The sequence below is a fragment of the Macrobrachium nipponense genome, chromosome 36 (assembly GCF_015104395.2).
Source record: "Macrobrachium nipponense isolate FS-2020 chromosome 36, ASM1510439v2, whole genome shotgun sequence".
In the NCBI taxonomy this organism is placed as follows: domain Eukaryota; kingdom Metazoa; phylum Arthropoda; class Malacostraca; order Decapoda; family Palaemonidae; genus Macrobrachium; species Macrobrachium nipponense.
In genome coordinates, this window is record NC_087220.1 from 61,511,524 (window position 1) to 61,532,206 (window position 20,683).

General features: G+C 38.2%; 1 protein-coding gene across 2 annotated transcripts in view; it reads left to right on the forward strand.

The window, feature by feature from the left end:
- Positions 1-20,527, forward strand: part of LOC135203757 (uncharacterized) — a 51,420-nt gene extending 30,893 nt beyond the window's left edge. For both annotated transcript variants that reach the window (XM_064233707.1, XM_064233708.1), the window contains exons 2-8: positions 2,045-2,209; positions 3,286-3,423; positions 10,730-10,838; positions 11,005-11,078; positions 11,831-11,921; positions 12,324-12,470; positions 12,937-20,527. In XM_064233707.1, the coding sequence (XP_064089777.1) occupies positions 2,045-2,209; positions 3,286-3,423; positions 10,730-10,838; positions 11,005-11,078; positions 11,831-11,921; positions 12,324-12,470; positions 12,937-13,609 (1,397 nt within the window). In that variant the 3' untranslated portion in view covers positions 13,610-20,527. The remainder of the gene's footprint in view (positions 1-2,044; positions 2,210-3,285; positions 3,424-10,729; positions 10,839-11,004; positions 11,079-11,830; positions 11,922-12,323; positions 12,471-12,936) is intronic.
- The last annotated feature ends 156 nt before the right edge of the window (positions 20,528-20,683 follow it).

The window sequence follows — 20,683 nt, forward strand, 5'->3', positions numbered from 1 at the left end:
GTATTCAAATCACGCTGTGCAAAAAACAGTCAAAGCTAACGATTTAATTTTTTTTTCGTTGTATTGTACACTAAATTTCAATCCTTTTGATATATAATACATAGTAAAACAATAAAAGCAACACCAGAAAAATATTATCACAAAATGATGTACGAATTCGTAACGCGCGAACGTAAAAAATTGTTATTTTCAAAAATTCACCGTAATTCTAAATATTGTTCTAGAGACTTCCAATTTGTTTCAAAATTAAGACAAATGATTGAAAATTACAATACTGTAAAAGTTTTAGATTAGAATTGCAAATTTCGACCATTTCGGACGAGTTAAATTTGACCGAATGTCAAAATTTTTATATATATATTTTTTTATATGCACATATTTCGGACATAGAAAAAGCTACAACCTTCAATTATTTTTTATTGTATTCTTCATGAATTTGCACACATTTTGATATATGAAACTCTATAAAAAGGCTAATATGAAAAGGAGCAAATATTAGGATAATGCGATGTACGTATTTCGGAGACTTGCGGCCGCGAATCGGCGCGCGGAGTGAAGGTAAATATATTTTTCAAAAATTCACCATAAATCACAATATTGTTTTAGAGACTTCAAATTTGTTTCAAAATGAAGAAAAATGACGGAATATTACTAGGCCGTAAGAGTTTTAGCTTACAATTGCGTTTTTCAACTATTTCGGTAGAGTCAAATTTGACCAAACGTGGTTTTTTTTCTATTTATCGTGATTTATATGCAAATATTTCGAAAAAAGAGAAAAGCTACAACCTTCAATCATTTTTAGTTGTATTCTACATGAAATTGCGCACATTTTCATATATAAAACTTTATGTAACAGCTAATTGTAAATGGTGCAAACATTTCGACAATCGCACAAAAAAATTCTGATTTTTTCGGAAGAGTTACCGCGCGAACGTAAGGAAATTTTTTTTTTTTTTTCATAAATTCACCATAAATCGAAATATTGTGCTAGAGACTTCCAAGTCGTTGCAAAATGAAGTTAAATGATTGAATATTACTAGAATATAAGAGTTTTAGCTTACAATTGCGTTTTTCAACCATTTCGGTAGAGTCAAAGTTGACCGAAAGTTGAAATTTTTGCACTTAACGTTATTTATATGAAAATATTTCGAAACTGATAAAAGCTACAACCATGGGTTGTTTTTTTGTTGTATTGTGCATGAAATTGCACACATTTCCATATATAAAACTTTATGTAACGGCAAATTTAAAAGGGTGCAAACATTAGGATAATCGCACGAAAAATTTTATCGGAAGAGTTATCGCACGAACGTGAGGAAAAAGTTTTTTCATAAATTAACCATAAATCAAAATTTTGTGCTAGAGACGTCCAATTTGTTGCAAAATGAAGGCAAATAATTGAATATTATTATAATATAAGAATTTTAGCTTACAATTGCGTTTCTCGACCATTTCTGTAGAGTCAAAGTTGACCAAAGGTTGAAATTTTTGCACTTATCGTTATTTATATGAAAATATTTCAAAACTGATAAAAGCTACAATCATGAGTATTTTTTTGTTGTATTTTACATGAAATTGCGCACATTTTCATATATAATACTTCATGTAAAGGATAATTTAAAATGGTGCAAAAATTATGTCAAAGTGACGAAATAATTTCCGAGATGTGTCACTGATACTTTTTAGTGCGATAAGAAAGAAATTCGCGCTTGCGCGCCTGCGTGGCGATTGTAAACAAAACAACGCCTTGATCCGTGAACTCCCAGCATCCCCCAAGGCGCGTGATACAAAAGTTTTCGCCTGGTAGGCCTATAAGTATTTTTCCGCGAATTTTTAAAAAAACTTTTTTGAGCCGACGTATGATACGTCCAATCGGCATACGGGAGACATTTTGACACGACGTTTAATACGTCCAATCGGCGTAAGAGGGTTAACAGCGTCACCAGACAAGCGCCCTAAAACCGGATAGCCGATACTGATACCACTGTTATCCGAGGGCTGCCTGTATATGTTTCTCTTGCCTAAGTATATATTTATTTTTCAGATGTGAAGCTTGGCAAGAAGTGTGGCAACCAATATCAGTGTTCAGATGAGTACCATTCAATACACAAGCGGATGGAGTGCAGAGACGGCCTTTGTCAATGTATAGAAAATCTTGAAATTAAGTATAACCGTAACTTGCAACCAAGCTGTGGAGGACTTATGGATAGTGAGTGCTGGTTAAAGTTTGTTTCGTCCAAACCATTATTTTACGAAATTTCCATTCCCAGGTACAGTTGTGAAAATAGTACTAATGAGGAAGATATGGTAAAACTGAAGACTACTACTGCACCCCTCTGGTTTCGCAACTACCAGATTAGTATAGGGAAATGGATGCTGTGTTCTGTACCAGCCTCTTGGGGATGAATGGAAAAATATAGATAAAGTCAGTAGGTATTTAGGTTGGCAGCTGATGGCGACCAGGCTGTGGTAGTTGTCTACAGTTTTACCAGATATAATGTTTAGTAATCAACTTTTGTGACTGTACATTATAGAAAGGGATGTACTGTATATGATGCAGTACAGGGGAGATAGGTAGCTCGGAAATTTTATTGAAATAATTGTGAGAGTTTTATGGCCTTTTCCCATGTTTTCATGCAGAGAAGCTCGACAGGATACCACGTTTAGTAGAAGCCCCTTGGAAATTATCTTAAGGATATAAACAAGGGATGGCAGACTTCTCATATTTTGGTAAATTTCTCATTATCTCCCCTGTACTGGATCATATACCCCCCTTTCTCTATTATTTGGTAAAAAGATTGTGTTAATAAAATATAACTCAGTGTGGAGCTCTTCCTTAGATTTAGTGTGAAAATTAAGCCATCCACCCTGGTTGCTGTGCATGTGGGCTTCAAAGGGCCTGTTAAGGTAAGAAAATGGACTAACTTGTTTTGCTCCCAAGAATTGAACTAGGTTACACATTTTTTATCTTAATTTTTTTTACTTCAGGTGACTGTATGCTCTTTATAGTTTTGGCTGGGTAACAGAATCCTAACTTGGGTTTTCATTGCTGAATAAATGTGAATATTATTTGATCTGTATTTTGGAAAGAATTAACCCCAGTAGATGGCAATAAAATATAGTAATTCCATATCAGAAAATTCAGCAACTTCAATCAAGTTCTGCCATTATTGTATTTATCCTGTCTATTGCCAAAATAAAATTATGCATAATTGTGTATAACATTGATCATATAAATTCTTTGTGCAACATATGTAGAACTGTTTTACATTTTTGCTTCTTCAGTTTATAGCTGGATCTCTAGCAACTGCCAAAAAGAAAAATGTCCTGAAAATGCAGAATGTGTTAGCACTGAAAAACATTATCGTAGTGTGTGCCGATGCAAGGAGGGATTCATTTCACTAGATCAAAAATGCATAAAGGGTAAGTCTCTCTCTCTCTCTCTCTCTCTCTCTCTCTCTCTCTCTCTCTCTCTCTCTCTCTCTCCTCTCAATCAGTCCTTGGGTACCAGCAGCTGGATCACTCAGTCTGACTAGGCCTACCCTTTCTTTTTTATTGCTCTGTACTCTTTGTTCTCATCTTTTGTATGTGTTTCTGAGCAGCAATTTTGTTCAAAACAAACATATTAATCATATAGTACTACCAATTTTCACATAAGTGACTTACTAAACAATTACATTAGCTGTACGCTTTCTTACCTTGCAGTCGAAAATACAAATTTCTTGGCGGCGGTGGTGGTGGTGGTGCTGCCATCATTTGTGTAGGTGATTCAGATCCTGCCCACTTTCGGGAATACCCGGTACTGCTGAGCTAAACTCTTCAATTCGTTTTCTGCCGGCCACGGGGTAACACTGGTGGTTTGTTGTTGCAGTCGACTTTCGCCGCCATTTTGGATTATTTTGGATTATATCTATTTGGTGATGTACAATTTCTTGGTTGGATTTTTGCTTCATCAGTTAGCTGCCTCGTTATTAGCAAGTTAATGCAAAGATGTCTGATGTTAGTTCATCGTCAGTTAGGTTTTGCAGCAGTGGCTGCAAAACTAGATTAGCTAAAATATGTTACGATCCGCACTCCAAATGTGTTAGATGTAGGGGTCAGTGCTGTAGCAAGGAGTTAACTTGTGATGAGTACCGTAGTTTAGATGAACAAGGTTGGAAGACTTTTCAAGCTCATTTGGATAGAATGGACAAAGATAGGAAAAGGAAAGCAGCTCTTAGGGCGAGTAGTAAAGCTAGAGTAGAGACAACTCCTGTGCCTTTAGATGCGAACAAACCGTCACTATCTTTTCCACTTTTATCTAATATTTCACCTATTGATAGTCCTCCAACTTCAGTACCAATTACTCCAGTCCAGGTATCCCATGTTTCCGATCCCAACACCATTTCCATTTTAGAGTCCAAAATGGACAAGAAATTTGAGTTCTTGGCAAAATCCGTTATGGATTTAGGGATGTCGTTTCGTGCTTTCATAGAGAAGTCAAGTGAAAAGGCCAGTGTTAGGCCAAGTGTCAGTGTCGTGTCCGAGGAGGTGGCTGTCTGTCCCCCTATTCCTCCTAGACGAAGGTCATTGTCCCGCTCCCCAACTCCCGGGAGAAGACATACCGGAGGTCGAAGGGAAACTGGGGGGGTTTGCCCACGGTCAGTCACCGACTCTGTTGACGTAGTCGACTCGCAAGTGCCTAAGAAATGCCACTGGAAAGGCGTAGATATCAGTGACGCGCAGTTGTCGTCTGACTCGGAAGTGCAGTCGCCTGTGTCGAGGCAAAAAGTGTGGAGTGATTTAGTGCCGCATCCATTGAAGAGACATGCCCAGTGTGCGAGAGGGATGTCGCTGCCTATTAAGAAATCCAAGGAGCACTGGAGTCCACAACCTCCCTGCAGTTTCGCTCCGGACCAGATCTTCCGGGTAGATCGTCATAGACACTTGTGCGGTACAGCGCTCGCGCGCTTGCGATGCCGACCCGCCTCGTTGTGTGTCGATAGGAGTTTCGACTTGTTTGCCTCATACGTCTTGTGTTGTTTCGACTCGCTCCCCTCATACGTCTCTTGTTGTTTCGACTCGTTCGCCTCATACGTCTTGTGTTGTTTCGACTCCCAGTTGATCGTTTTCGAAGAAGAGCCGTACAACAGCCACGACTTCGACTTAGACCAAGGATGATTCGAAGACCAAACCTTTGTTAGAGGATTCCGCTTTGGGCCCCTTTAAACATCAAATTCAAGAATTGAATGTCTTTTTGAAGAAGACAACGAATCAGACGGAAGAAGAGGGGGTGTCGTCTGTCCTGTTGGAAGAGGAAACTCAAGACCAGGAAGCCCTCTTCAGCTTATTCTAGTCTGTTAAGGTTCCTTTTACATACATATCCGGATTATTTTTGAGTCAGCTTCACCTTCATCCCTTCTGTCGATGTTCGTGAAAGATAGGAGATCAGCGTCTTCGGGTTTACCAAAACCAGTCCATTCTCAGTTCTTGAAGAAAGCACTGAAGGAAGTAGAAGAGTGGCTTGCTAAGACGAGGGAGTCAGGCAAGGTTTCGTTCGCCTACCCTCCATCGAAGCTGCAGGTTTTATGCGACGGGAGAAGTTCCTTCCTTGGGAGTATCTGCCTCCTCCAAAGGAGACTTGTCCGGCCTTGTGGACTCACACAGAAGAGCAGCGTTCTCGGCTGCAAAAGTGTTGTTTTCTTCACCCGAGTTGGATCACCTGGTGAAGAACTTGTACAAAGTGATCGAAGTCTTCAGTTTTCTGCATTGGACAATTGCAGCGTTAGCCAGAAAAATTGAAGATTGCCAGTCTCTGGATGAAGAATTCTCTGCGGACTGGCTCAGTGTTTTGTCGTGTGCGGACAGGGCAGTGAGAGGCGGTTCAGGGGAATTGGCCGCCCTATTCACTATGGGAGTACTCAAGAAGAGAGAACAGTTGTGCTCCTTCACATCTCGAGGAGTAACCACGAACCAAAAATCGGCTTTGTTGTTCTCCCCCTTGAGTAAGTCTCACCTGTTCCCAGAAGAAACTATCCAGCATGTACTGTTGGACCTCGAGAAAAAGTCCACCAATGATTTTCTTTCTCAGTCAGCGAGAAGACCTAAGGAACCTCCAGCGACAGGAGCTAAAGTTTCCCCTCTACAAAAGCATGCCTTTCAAGGAGGTAAGTCGAGGTGGCAGCAGAGACAAAGGACTAACCTACGAACTACCTCCAAGTGTACCAAGAAACCTCCCTTTAAGACAGAGAAATGAATGAAAGATCTTTCGCACACCCATGGGGGCGAGACTCCAAGACTACTGGGAGGAATGGAGTCGAAGAGGAGCGGAACAGTGGGTAATACAGGTGCTTCGAGAGGTATATGTGATCCCATTTACGCAGGATCCACCACTGTCCAATGCACCTGTCTTTTTGACAGCATACTCGACAGCTTTGGCTTTAGCCAAAGAAGTAGAAGAACTAATCAGCAAAGAGGCCGTAGAGGAGGTAACAGACAAGAACTCCCCAGGATTTTACAACAGGCTTTTCATAGTCCCCAAGGCATCAGGGGGATGGAGACCTGTTTTGGATGTAAGCGCTCTAAACCTCTTCGTCCGGAAGACGAAATTCCGAATGGAAACCAGTCGATCAGTAATGTTGGCCATCCAACCGGGCGACTGGATGGTGTCTCTAGATATGAAGGATGCATACTTCCATGTCCCCATCCATCAGAGCTCCAGGAAGTTCCTGAGATTCGTCTTCAAGAAGAGAGTCTTCCAGTTCAGAGCCCTCTGCTTCGGATTGTCAACCGCCCCTCAAGTATTTACTTGGATTCTTGCTCCTCTGGGAAAGTGACTGCATTTGATGGGGATCAACACAGCTTTTTACTTAGACGACTGGCTCCTGAGAGCCAGATCCAGTCGTCAGTATGTAAAGGACTTAGAAAAGACACTTACTTTGACACAGCAATTGGGTATTTTAATAAACACAGAGAAGTCCCAATTGATTCCAACTCAGAGGATTCTCTATTTAGGGATGATACTAGACTCTCTAGCTTTTTGGGCTTTTCTCTCCCTGAAGAGGATAGAGTCCTGCTTATCAACAGTCCAGCAATTTCTTGTTCGCCCGTCCTGCTCAGCTCTCGAATGGATGAGCCTCCTCAGGACCCTGGCTTCAGTGGAGAGTTTTGTCAGGGTAGGACGCCTACACATGAGGCCGCTTCAGTTCTTCCTGAAAGCAGATTGGTCTCGGAAGACACAACCGGACTCGCTAGTCTTCCCTCTGATGGAAGAGATAAAGGTGGATCTTCGTTGGTGGCATTCGAGGGAAAGATTACAAGAAGGATTTTCCCTAGTTGTGTCGAACCCCGACCTGCAGTTCTTCTCAGACACCTTGGACTGCGGATGGGGAGCCCTTCTAGAAAACAAGAGAGTATCAGGTCTGTGGACAGAATAAGAAAAGACCTTGCATATCAATGTGAAAGAATTGAAGGCCATCCTCTTAGGACTACAAGCGTTCGACCATTTAGTTACCGGAAGGAACATAGCGATCTACTCGGACAACACCACAGCGTTGTCATACGTACAGAAGCAGGGAGGGACCCACTCGTTCTATCTCAACAAGATAGCCGAAGATCTCCTCACCTGGACGAACGAGAAGAGGTTCACCCTTTTTACAAGATTCGTCCAAGGAAAAATGAACGTGATTACAGACGAACTGAGTCTTGTGAATCAGGTTTTACCAACAGAATGGACTCTGGAAGCTTTGGGGAAGACCATCAATAGACCTGTTCGCCACATCAAAGAACAATTGCCTCCCCATTTTCTGTTCTCCGATTCCAGAACCACTAGCGTGGAGAACAGATGCAATGCTGTTAGATTGGACAGGACTGGACGTTTACACTTTTCCTCCCTTCGGGATGAAAATAGAGGTATTAAACAAACTTCAATCGCACCAGAATGTGACAATGACCCTAGTAGCTCCATTCTGGCCCAGGAAAGAGTGGTTTCCGGACCTTCTCAGTCTACTAGTGGATTTTCCCAAACTACTTCCACAAAACCCATCGCTTTTCAGACAACCCCATTTCAGCCGATATCACCAAGGATTGTCCGCTCTGGCCCTGACAGGATTCAGACTGTCAGGAACCTTGTCAGAGTAAAAGTTTTTTTGCGAAGGGCGTCAGAAGCTATTGCTAGCTGCAGAAGAAGCTCTTCTGCCAAGCTTTACCAGTCCAAGTGGAGAGTCTTTAGGTCATGGTGCAAACGACAGAGCATCTCTTCTTCTGAAACATCTGTAACAGAAATTGTGGAATTTTTTTTATTTCTGAGGGACTCCAAGAAGTTGGCCACTTCGACTATTAAAGGATATAGGGCCATGCTTACATAAGTATTTAATCATAGATAGAGGCCTTGACATCTCGTCAAATCAGGACATCAGCGACCTGATCAGATCCTTTAGTTCCTCCAAAATTTTCAAGCCCGAAGAAGTGGAATGGAATTTGGATGTAGTTTTAAGGTGGCTCACCGGTCCCCAATTTGAACCATTGAATTCAGCAACCTTAAGAGATGTAACTAGGAAGGCACTATTCCTAGTCGCCTTAGCCACGGCGGGAAGAGTAAGCGAGTTGCAAACGATGAGTAAGGAAGTGGGTTTCACACAGGACAATGCAGTTTGTTCATATGTAACAGACTTCCTTGCTAAGAACGAGGATCCTTTCAGGATAAAGAACTTAACGGACTTAGTCAGGTCAGAAGACATTGTGTCCGGTCAGAGCCATCAGACACTACCTGACTAGGACAGAAACTTTGAGAGGAGAGTCGAACGGACTCTGGTGCTCGGTGAAAGACTTGTCTCGGCCTCTTTCAAAGAATGCAATGTCCTTTTTCCTGAGGAGTTTGATCCAAGAAGCGCATGCCCAAACTCAGGAACATGCTCTTAGGGTGCTGAAAGTGAAGATGCACGAGATTCGTACAGTAGCAACGTCTTTGGCCTTCAGACAAAGTATGTCTCTATCCTCCATTATGCAAACAACATTCTGGAGGTCGAAATCGGTGTTTGCATCGCACTATTTGAAGGAGGTAGAAACTACTTTCGAAAACTGTGTTAGATTAGGACCGATGTCAGTCGCGGGAATGGTTTTGGGAGAGGAAGCATAGGGGGACCCGGTTTTTCCCTCTACTATCTCCTCATCTTGGATTTGAGGTTGTTGAGTTTTTGGGAAGCCTGGGGCTACATGTACCCAAAGTACCCACCCGTCCTTATATCTGGTTAAAGGTATCATATTGTTTTTTGTGTAGGTGATGGTATTGTGTGGTTTTATCTATTCTTTTCGCCCAGGGCAAGGGCAAATTATTGATGTTTTTGTCAATCATCGGTGTACTTCCATGATTGCAAAATCCCACCATTAGTAGGGACGACCCTGGCCATTACTGCCACGTCTCCTACATGTGATGAAAGCGCAGACCAGAGGCAGTACGTATCTACCTGTAGCTGCTCTCTCACAAGGTAAAGGTACTGCAAACATTATATATAATGTGAGCACATGATTATCGTGTATTTTGTTCAGAAAGCTGTCCATATACCCACCTTCCGGGTAATGTGGATTCAGTTAATGTAATTGTTTGGTAAGTCACTTATGCAAAAATGATATTTTAATGATAAAATAAGGTTTCACATATACTTACCAAACAATTACATAATCCGAGCCCTCCCTCCCCCCCACAGATGGATGTTGCGGCTCAGTGAATTGAAGAAGTTAGCTCAGCAGTACCGGGTATTCCCAAAAGTGGGCGGGATCTGTATCACCTACACAAACAATGGCAGCGCCGCCACTGCCCCCAGGAAATTTGTGTTTTCAACTGCCAGGTAAGAAATCGTACAGCTAATGTAATTGTTTGGTAAGTATATGTGAAACCTTATTTTATCATTAAAATATTATTTTTCCTGCTATGAAAACCAGTTATACCAACTCTTACCAAGCAGTATATCAAGAAGCCTGCACTGTCAGGCCTAGACCTGTGAATTCTGATAAGTTATTCATTCATACAACTATGGTGTTAATACTACTGTGTTGCTTTCCCAGGATTTAGCTTATTCTTTTGGTATTTCTCTGTCATTTTATCATTTTTCAACTTTCATTCCATGACATATCTTTTCTACTTGGTGTGATTTTCATTCATTTGGGCACCTTTTATTTATCCTAATAAATTACTGATGTGTATTCTGCCACCTGCTGTGCCTGCTCCATAAGAGTTATTATCACTAGCTAAGCACCCACCCTAGTGGGAAAAGGAGTGCTACAAGTCTGTAGAATCCTATAGGGAATGCAGCCAATTACAGGAAAAGAAACTAAGAAGTAAAGAATAAACTGTGAAAGAGAATTTAAACAAAAGTAAGAAAAATACAAGAAGCTCATACTCTTTCTGTATGCAATTAACATATTGCTATATATCTTCTATGTTAGATGAAAAACTGTTATGCATGGGAGAGATTCAAATGCTACCTAAAAAATAGGCTGCTTATGAAAAGTGGGTTTGTGTTGAAAAAAGTCAAATTTTTCAGAAATAAAATTGATATAGAGTATACACTGAAATTTAAATGCTTATAACAACTTGACATATTTTGATTGATGCAACAGACTTGTAGTTACTTGAATCATTTACTGTCACAGGTATAGTAATTTTAGAGGAGATTATGTTTGCTCATTTCTTACATACTGGAAAAGTGGAGCATTTGTGTGGTTGATTATATTATTTGTTTGTCATTTACAGCCTCCTATGCAAATGTCCTGGAAAGGTGCTATGTAAAGGGTTCAGAAGCCATTACCTGCAATATCACTGAACACTCAGTGTGCTCAGATGGATTGTGTATATGTTTTGAGTAAGTATACATTTCCACCTCTATTAGATGTCACATAGAATTAAAAGGAAGAGACTTCATTATTCATTGTGCATGTTTGTCAACTGTTTAATGCAAAAAATGTGGCATCAGAGTTTAAATTTTCTAATTACAGTATGCACTGTATATATTCTTCTGATGATTTCAGGAATTATCATCCTAACACTACAAGTGGGAAATGTGAACCCTTGTCCAATTATCTACAGTCTCAAAACTTAACTGGTGAGTGTGTACTGTATGTATTCTATTTTTATTTTGTTATATATCGGTGCCGCTTTTGCTTGCAATTTGTGGCTGGGGTTTCATGGTGTTTTATAGAGGTCAGCTGGATGACTAAGAGTATAGTTAGAGTTTATTTCTAGGCTCTCATGTGACTAAATCAAAGGCAGTAATGATTGCCGCATTTATAGTGACCGTTTGGTCACCAGACACAGCACTTCCTTCCTTTTACTTTTCATAAGTTGGTTCTGTTCTTCCATGTATGAAAACACACCACAGTTACTTCTCATATAAGCAACAGATGTAGGTAATAGCCCTCTTAACTCCACAATATTGTTTACCTGTGTAATGTTCAAATGGAAATTAAATTCTCACTACAGGTAATACCTAAAGTCTCATGAATGCACGAGTTATCATTTTCTTGCTTTAGTAAATGTTTAAAAGTTTCTTGACCAAGATGATCACCACAAACCCCCATTTCATTATTATTACTTTAAAGAAGTTTGGTGCAACTTTTTACTTACATTTCACAATGGGTTAAATGAAAGAATATGTACAGGATTTACTGAAACAATATGTGTAGGATAATGAGGATGACGTATGACAGCCAGGGGAATAAAGGACAAAAGGAGTGATTGGAAAGTAAAATGGGGAAAGCAGTGCTACCAAATTGTTTAGTACTGTCTACGGTGTGCCACAGCTTAAAGAAAATTTCTGATACACGACATTTTATTGTGCCCTTTATTTTCTTTTAGTGTATGAAGGGAGGCCGGAGGAGTATTGCCGAGGGGATTCTTACTGCATCTCGGGGTTGGTGTGTCGTAGTCACAAGTGCCAGTGTCCTTGGTAAGTATGAATAGATCATGACACAGTTATATTTTATTTAGTCACTGTGCTTTGTTGGTATTCTTCCCAAACTCAGAACTTTGCAGTAGAGGGTTTATTTTTTCTGCTTTCTGCAGAACCTGTGAATTTTGCCAATTTACTCATAGTCAGTTATCTAGAAGATTCATAGTAGTGTAATTGTGTTTTTCTCTTGTACTAGCAATGGGTAACTATTTTTCATTCATAACTTCAGAAATACAGGGTACTATATAGGGTTTGCTTTGTACTGCATTGGTTACATCTTGTTAATGGGTAAAAATCTGTAGCCATTAAGATAATAGGTAATGTGAGGGAATGATTACTGCAATATCCCTTTAGGGACTACAGTACATATTGGCCTGTGAAATGCACTTATGTTTTCAGGCCCTGCACTTACAAAAAGGAGCAAGAGATTTGTGATTGTGGAGCTATTGAACGACCGTCACTAGTTGGTCCTATAATTGTGGGCATTATTATAGGAATAATCATAATGGTGTTTTGGGCTTGCATGGTCAAGAAGACTATAAAGAAGTAAGTTCTGCTTTTATGTACATATGAGAGTTGTGTATTTTGTAGTCAGATTTTAATCCATTTTTCTTGGTATATAGGTCTCTCTCTCTCTCTCTCTCTCTCTCTCTCTCTCTCTCTCTCTCTCTCGCCTCTCTCCCTCTCTCTCTCCTCTCTCTCTCTCTCTCTCTCTCTCCATTCCCAAAATTTTGAGGAACCAGTGTTTTGAGGCTGGTTTTTTAATTCAGTACTTTAATTGAACAAGTGTATAGTTGATCACAGTGATGAAAATAAGTGTATATATCTAAAGCCAGAACTATGTAAGACAAATAAGAATACTAGTGATTTTGCTTTTTGCAGGCATATCACTGTCCAGCATTTCAAACCATTGGCAGTACTGTATTAGTTTGATTCGGTAGGTGCAGTGCTTTTGTATGATTTCCTTTTCATTTATCATTTTTTATTAATTAACTTAATAAACTTTCCACAGGTATGCTAAGAAGAAAGCGGCGTCATTTACAAACTTTGAAAGGATTAGTAACAATCAAGAAAACACTGATTCGTATGCTCTTAGCCCTGTAACTTCAAGGGCTGTGTCAAGCCCCGAACACCGCCCTCTGACTCCAAGCGCTTTGTCAAACACTGAACTCCGGCCTGTGACTCCTAGTGCTTTGTCAAATACTGAATTCCGCCCTGTGACCCCAAGTGCTTTTCCAAGCACTGAACCCCGCCCTGTGACTCCAAACACTTTTTCAAACACTACACCCCATGTAGGACTTTCAGTTCCATCGAATGAAACTGGGGGACAAGCTCCTGTATCAAATGACACTCTGCCCTACAAGCCACCAGGAGTGGATACGTTCAGTGGTCCTCCTCCCCCTCCACTGGCATCGCTGTACGACATCAATCCACCTGTAGCTCCTTCAGCGCCTCCTTGTTATTCAGAGACCCCACATGCTACAGATATTCTTCCACCTTATTCTCTTAACCCTGTACCAAGCGATAGTGCTGCCACTTCTCTACCTTACCCAGCCAATCCAGGAAACTTACCTTATCCAGTCAGCTCCTCTGTTCCTTATTCATCCTCTGCTAGCCCAGGTGCTCCGTCTTATCCTCTCAATCCTTATGGCACGTCTGCTCCTCCTCATCCCACAGATTCCTAGGGCATCTCTGCTCCTCCTTATCCTGTGAATTCTTATGGTTTTTCAGCAGATGTGTCAAAGAAAGAGTAAAGGAATCAGTGTGGATTGTGTATCCATGAAGTTTCTTCATTTGTAATGGTAAGCATGCCAGTTTGTTCTGAAATTCAAACTTGGACATGTTTCCTTAATCAATTGGATGGAATTATTTTAAATAGGATGAGAATAATGTTTTATTAAATGGTATAATGGCTACAAATGGTACCATAATGTCATGACTAGAGTTGATATATGTATTACTCTAACAAGGGCTGTATTTGTTATTTTTGTGTATCCTGTCAAAAGTAACTTTCTTTGAAGATATGGTTAAACTACATTGTGAATTAACTGTGTGTAGTAACCATGAGTATAGTACAGTAGTACCTCGAGATACGAAAGGCTCTACTTACGAAAAACTCGAGATACGAAAGCCAATGCGAAAAATTTTACTGCTCTACATACGAAAAGTTTTCAAGATACGAAAGGTTGTTGCTGTAAAGTCCCGAGATTCGCCCGGACCACCGAGAACAATTTTAAAACTCCCACGCCGCCAACTTAGTAAACTCGCCACCATCCTCCCGCTCTCCCATTGGTTCCTGATGCTAGTCACCCCATAAGGTCCTGCTCTCCTATTGGTCAGCATCTACCCCTTGTGCTTTAAGTATTCTATTGGTAAAAGGATGCTGTAAATTGAAAAACTTATTCATGCAATACATTTAATTAAAAAAAAAACATTAGGTAAAGATAGAATAAAGAATAGAAATGAATGGTTATTATACTGTTTGGTAGTTTCAGTAGTTGAAGAGAGATAATGAAAATTTATGGCTTACTGTGTAAAGTGATTGCTTGTTGATCGTTCAATACTCGTAAGTGCTGGATGTAAACAGACGTTTGGAAGCTTTTTTTTGTTTGTTTATTATAGTTAATGGAGTACATGCAATAGGTACATTTAATAAAAAAATTGTGAATTAGATATCATAAAATATAAAATAAATCAGACTGCTATCATCGAAGCCAACAAATACGTATTTTTTAGAATTCTTCTTCTGTTTTAATATTACGTTACATATGTTTCATTATAGCTGTCAGTAACTCGGTATCTCCATTAGGTAAAGATAGAATAAAGAATAGAAATGAATGGTTATTATACTGTTTGGTAGTTTCATTAGTTGAAGAGAGATAATAATGACAATTTATGGCTTACTGTGTGCTAGGAAAAATGATTGCTTGGCGCTCGTTCGATACTCGTAAGAAGGGTAAGAGCTGAATGTAAACAATCGATTGGAAGGTTTGTTTTTTGTTTGTTTGTGTATTATAGTTAATGATTAATTAATAATTATTTGAAATGAGTACATAATGATTATTTATACATTTTATTGGCATATTCTAAGCTTTTAGCTCTTAGGTTTAGATGTCAGAATCATAGACTAGGCTACAGTAGCAACCGCTAACATAGGCTAGGCTTATTGCTAAGGGACATATGCTAAAGTCCTGATATATGCAGTAAAAATGGGGTTGAACATTACATGCAGTTGAATATTACTCAAGTATGTACAGTATTTTGCCTTTTTGGAGTCATATTTCTTCCGTCGAATTGGCATTGTAACCCTAGAACGTGTTTTAGGCCTGGAAATATAATTTACTGGGGTGTTTTTGGAGGGCTTGGAATGGATTAGCCATTTTACATGTAAAATGTGTTCCAAGATACGAAAATCTCATGATACGAAGGCCGCCTCGGAACAGATTCATTTCGTATCTCGAGGTACCACTGTACTTTGTTTCATTTATTTCTGCATACTCTTTTTTTTCATACTGTTATGGAAAAGAGTATGCAGTTACAAGGGAGAGAATGAATTAGCTTATTTGACAAAACTTTCAATGTGGACAGTCCTTTGACTGATATATCAAGGAACTTAACTTGGGGTCACTCAAAATTGTAATAATGTTGCTGAGACTTACAGTACTTTTTGTAAAACATTCCAAATTTTTATGGTGAGCTAAAGAGTATGTCTTAATTTGTAGTGTTCCACAGAAATGCAATCTTATTCACAGAGATATAAAGAAAAGTTAATGTAGCAGAGAATCCAGGTGCTTTAAATACTTGATCAAAGATTAAGTAATTAAATCATTATCACATATATAGTCTGCATTCAGTAAATTATCATAACTGTAAAACACATTAAAGAAGTCATCTGAGAATTAATTGTTTGAAAGAAAGTATTTTCAGGGATTTGTTCTTCCCTAATTATTGGTACCAACGATTTCCAGAAATGGGCCGTGAAGGGCATGCAGTAAACACTAGAGGGATATCGGTTATGTTTGAGATTTACATCACCATAAAGAATTTTGGATAAAGTTCTGATTGCTGTAAAGAAGCTTATGTTAGGTGCATGATCTACAATGTGAACATTATAAGAGATTTATTTCTGTGCAGAAATTGTCAGTACGCTGTACTGTCTGCATGGTAATTTCCTTTAGTTTAACATAATGGTCGAGAAATTATTTGAGATATTCCCCACAGTACACTGTGCTTTTATGAAGTTTTCTGTGATCCATGTTTGAGGTGCTGTTTGTACAGTATTGCAAATGAATATTCAATTTCTCTGTGTAATGAATAATTTGCAAGTAGTATGGTTGTACATGATAATTATATGTATAGATATCTTTTTATTACATTGAAAGTTATTGGTGGTATTACGTATAGTCAATTTTTGGGGGTAATTTGATGAAAAATGGCAGGTAAAGTACTACTATGGGGTTGTTTACTATTTTAAATAAATATATATTACATTTACCTATTGTTCATGTTTACTGGCCTGTTCCAGGGCCAAAAGTTTAGCATTTTATTTAGATCTTAGACATTGTAATTGTTTCTTGTATTCAGAATTTAAAGATACTATTTTAATTATAATTGTTAATCTCGCTTTTAAGTGCCTCGTTGGCCTATTTTAATTATAATTGTTATTCTCGCTTTAAAGTTCCTCGTTGGCCAAGTGGATTTCGCACTCGGCTACCAAACCGGTGGTCCGAAGTTCGATTCTCGGCTCGGTCAACGTGGAACCAGATGAATTTATTTCTGGTGATACAAATTCATTTCTCGATATAATGTGGTTCGGATCCCACAATAAGCTGTAGGTCCCGTTGCTAGGTAACCAATTGGTTCCTAGCTACGTAAAAATATCTAATCCTTCGGGCCCTCCCTAGGAGAGCTGTTAATCAGCTCAGTGGTCTGGTAAAACTAAGATATACTTAATTTAATTCTCTCTTTAATTGTTATAAGATTTTTATGAAACTTGTTAGGGTACCTTTTAAGTATGTATTTTGATAATTTCCCGTGTTTATAGCTTGACATACTTTACGTTAGCTTTCAAGAAAACTTAGCTCTCACAGCGTTGGTCAAAATCACAGGTGAAAGGAAAAAAAATATGTTTTTCTCTGATTTTGAGCCACAGATATAAAGTTTAGCTCCCAAAAGGGTGGTCAAATCACAGTTAAAATTAAAGACAAAAGTTTTTTCCCCAGATTTTTATGAATCTTACCTGGTAGGTATTTTAGGTGGTTGATTATTAATTTCAAGGCCTCATGGTAATTAAAAGGCAGAGGTTTAACCTGTGTTCCCCTTCTGAAGCCTCAAAGTGTTAATAATAAGTCAGCTTTGTAACGTATTAAAATGGAATGCAGTGAAATGTAGTGAAGGGTCATAGATTACAGTACTACTACAGTATTACCCATGGTTTTGGGCTCTCAGTGAACATTTCAGCGGACATTCTATTGAAGATTCCTGACTGAAAATCTTGTGCTACATTGGTCTTAAAGGAAAAGAAGTGATACTTCATAGGTATGTCCAGATTGTATTTCGTTTATGAAAACCCAATGTTGTTGTTAAAGGGTACAGCATAGTGTGCCTTGCTAAGTTCAGTGTAAGAAGTGCTGAATGGTCTTTGCAGTATCCCTCTGCTCTTGGCCTCGTGAATATGTCCAATTTTTTCAACTTTTTCTTCGCTCCATTTTTTGTGCCTTGTCTAAAGATGAGTCCATGGGAACAGTTGAGCAAAAATCTAGAAATTTGGCTCTGTATTCTTTGTAGACTGTCGTATAATGGTAATTATTTAGTGTCAGTTATTTGTACATAATACTCAATGCTTCCTCAGGACACATGATATTCATGGGAATGGTTGAGTTCCTTAAAACTATTTCATGTTTCATAAGAATTCAATGATGCTTCATTCATCCGTAAAAGAAAAATCAACTGTCCGTGTCATAACACCTCTTAGGAACAATTTTTAGGGAAATAATTTTCTGACATGAGACCTAGAATTTAAAATTCTGGATGGTAATGTTGTAAGCATTTTTTCATACTTTTCTTCATGAAGCTACAGTTTATATTGGGACCAGCAGACTGTGCAAGGTCCAGTTAAACTCTTCCAAATTTTATTCCAAATGTAACACTGCCCCAATAAGTATTCTTCTGGAATCCAAATTTCCAGTTCCATTCTTACATTGTTTCCTTCTGAAATAAGGAAACCTGATAAAAGACAGTATGTATATTTTGTCATGATAGTTTTGGAGAGTATATAGGGAAATACTGATTAGGTTGATTTTGTACTTTTTATTAATTGTTCTTTCATGAAAAGGCCATGAAAGTACTTCAGGCCATCGTTTGTCTTAAACATATGTGCACAAATTAAGGCTGCCAGTCAGTTGATGCCTTAGGAATCTCTTGCCTGTTTTGCTTGCATTTTATAGATATTTTATATACTAGCCACTTTTAAAATATAGTCATGGTAAGTTATTAATTTTTAAAAATAATTATAAAGCAGATAATGTGCTTTTACACTTTTAAAGTATTGCATTTTGTAAAGTCATTAGAAGTTCATGGCCACATATAAGATGTTTATAAGCTTGCTGATCCATGTGCTTACAGTTACTATAGTAGTTACTATGTTTGTGCCTTCAACCATTACTAAATGCATTTGGATGTTAGAAAAAAGATTCTCTTATTTGGTGCAATATTATACACTATAACGTGTAATATATTTTGTAAGTGTGGCATTTCTCCAGTATAAGCTTTGATGCAAACTTTTACACTAATTTTTAGAGTTGCAGAATTCAGGTGTAAGAAACTTTCACCATAGTGTATTTTAGAAAGTTTCCCTTATATCTCAGTGTACCTCAGATAAATTTTATTTTATTTGGTTTCCGTAGTTACTACTATACTGTACATTAAGATTTAAGATACAAATTACTTAAAGTGCAAAATAGTAGAGTATAAGCAGTTGAATGTTTCTAATGTAATCCTGGTTGTACACTTTTAAATATTTCTCCAAGCAAATTTTTAGTCATTATTGCTATATTGAATCTCAAACTTCGCTTATGTATAAAGACAAAAGCCAGTACCGCATTGATATTATGAGACATAACTGCCTTTGTGTAAGTGACTTTATTCCTTGACCAGCCATTAGAATCTTCACAAGAAAACAGTTTTGTTAGAATAATTATGATGCTGTTGTTCCCCATATATTTGCTAGGTTTTTGTTCCAAGCCCCTTTTGTGCAAGGTAACAAAAGCTTTATAAACTATACAGTACATGTTTTCTTTTTAGTACAGCTATATGATACAATTCTTGTTTAGATTTTAAACTTTGCTTGAAACAAGCATTAAAAAATACTTCACTTTACTCTATAACTTCACATACGAATTCTAGAAATTTTTAGAATGTGATGTTTAATATTCTCTTTCTTGCATAAATTAATTTTTGCACATTGAATTCACATGTAACCAGGGACTTCAGTACTGCAGTACAGTACATGTTCAAGCGTTCTGCCTTAAATAAGTGTACAGTAGTATATGATTGTTCTAAATCATTTTCACCTTTTCCTATTAGCTCACAGTCATTAAAGAACAGGATTACAGTGTAACTAGTCTATTTCTTAATGGCTTCAGTATTTGAATATTGCAAAGTGTGGTACAAGATAAATCATATGGGTAAATCATTTGTAGTTAATCAAGGTATCATTATTTTTGAATGTTGTTTTCAAACTTGTATAATCATCTGTAATGGAAACAAAACAGTTTTTAGATACAATATATAGATGCATAGTCCAGTATTTTTCCACAAGGCTTTTTAGATTTTTATATAAATTCACAGATCATTACCTTGATCTTCATTTTATTTTTATACGAAGCACTTCTGGTCTGGCTAGTACAGTTGGTAGTGTGTTGGCCTCGTAATCTCCGGGCCAGCGTTTGCTTTCTATCGAGGGCAAAGTGATACTGTCTATTGTATGGTTACTGCCATGAATAACGTCATGGTAGCGGGTTGGGGTTATCCGGCTGACGTCCAACCAAGAGGCAATACCCTGTGGCAAGACTAACTTTATAACACCTTTTTTTTTTTTTTTATGTATGACTTGAGTGACTGGTTCAGTATTGTTGGTCAGAAAATATTCTATCCTTGGAGCTATATTGTGTTTTATTAACAGTCACTGGCATAGTATTTCTTTCACATGCTATATGTGTGAGTTACAGTCACAAAAACTTGGTGTAAAATAGGTAACTAACCTTTCGGAAACAAAGGTGTACGAATATACCCATGGTTGTAAGTACCTCACCGATTGCAACACACTTTAAGATGACTCTCTACTGTTTTCAGGTTCTTGCCCTCTACAAAGGGTTGTCCAGTTTTTTATTAGAATGTTTGCGCTGATTTTTTGCTGCTTCCATTCTGTATGTTACTTATCCCTCAGGAATTGAATTAGTTAAATAGTTGGTCACTTTTTCAGGTAATGCATTAAGTAAATTCTAATGTAATATGTTTATTTAGTGCAGTAAAGATCAGTATTATTTTGTTCATGTTAGACTTTGGAAGTTTTGAGGTTACCTGTATTAAAAACTTATATGTATCAGAAATTGTATTTTTATTTTGGCCTACTTTATCTTTTTTTTTTCTATTTTGAATCCACAGCGTTTGCTGAGTTAACAGTGAAGAAACAGTATAGGGTACTATTTATTTTAACTTTGGAGCTAGATCCTGCTGGCATATGGCCACCTTCATCTTGT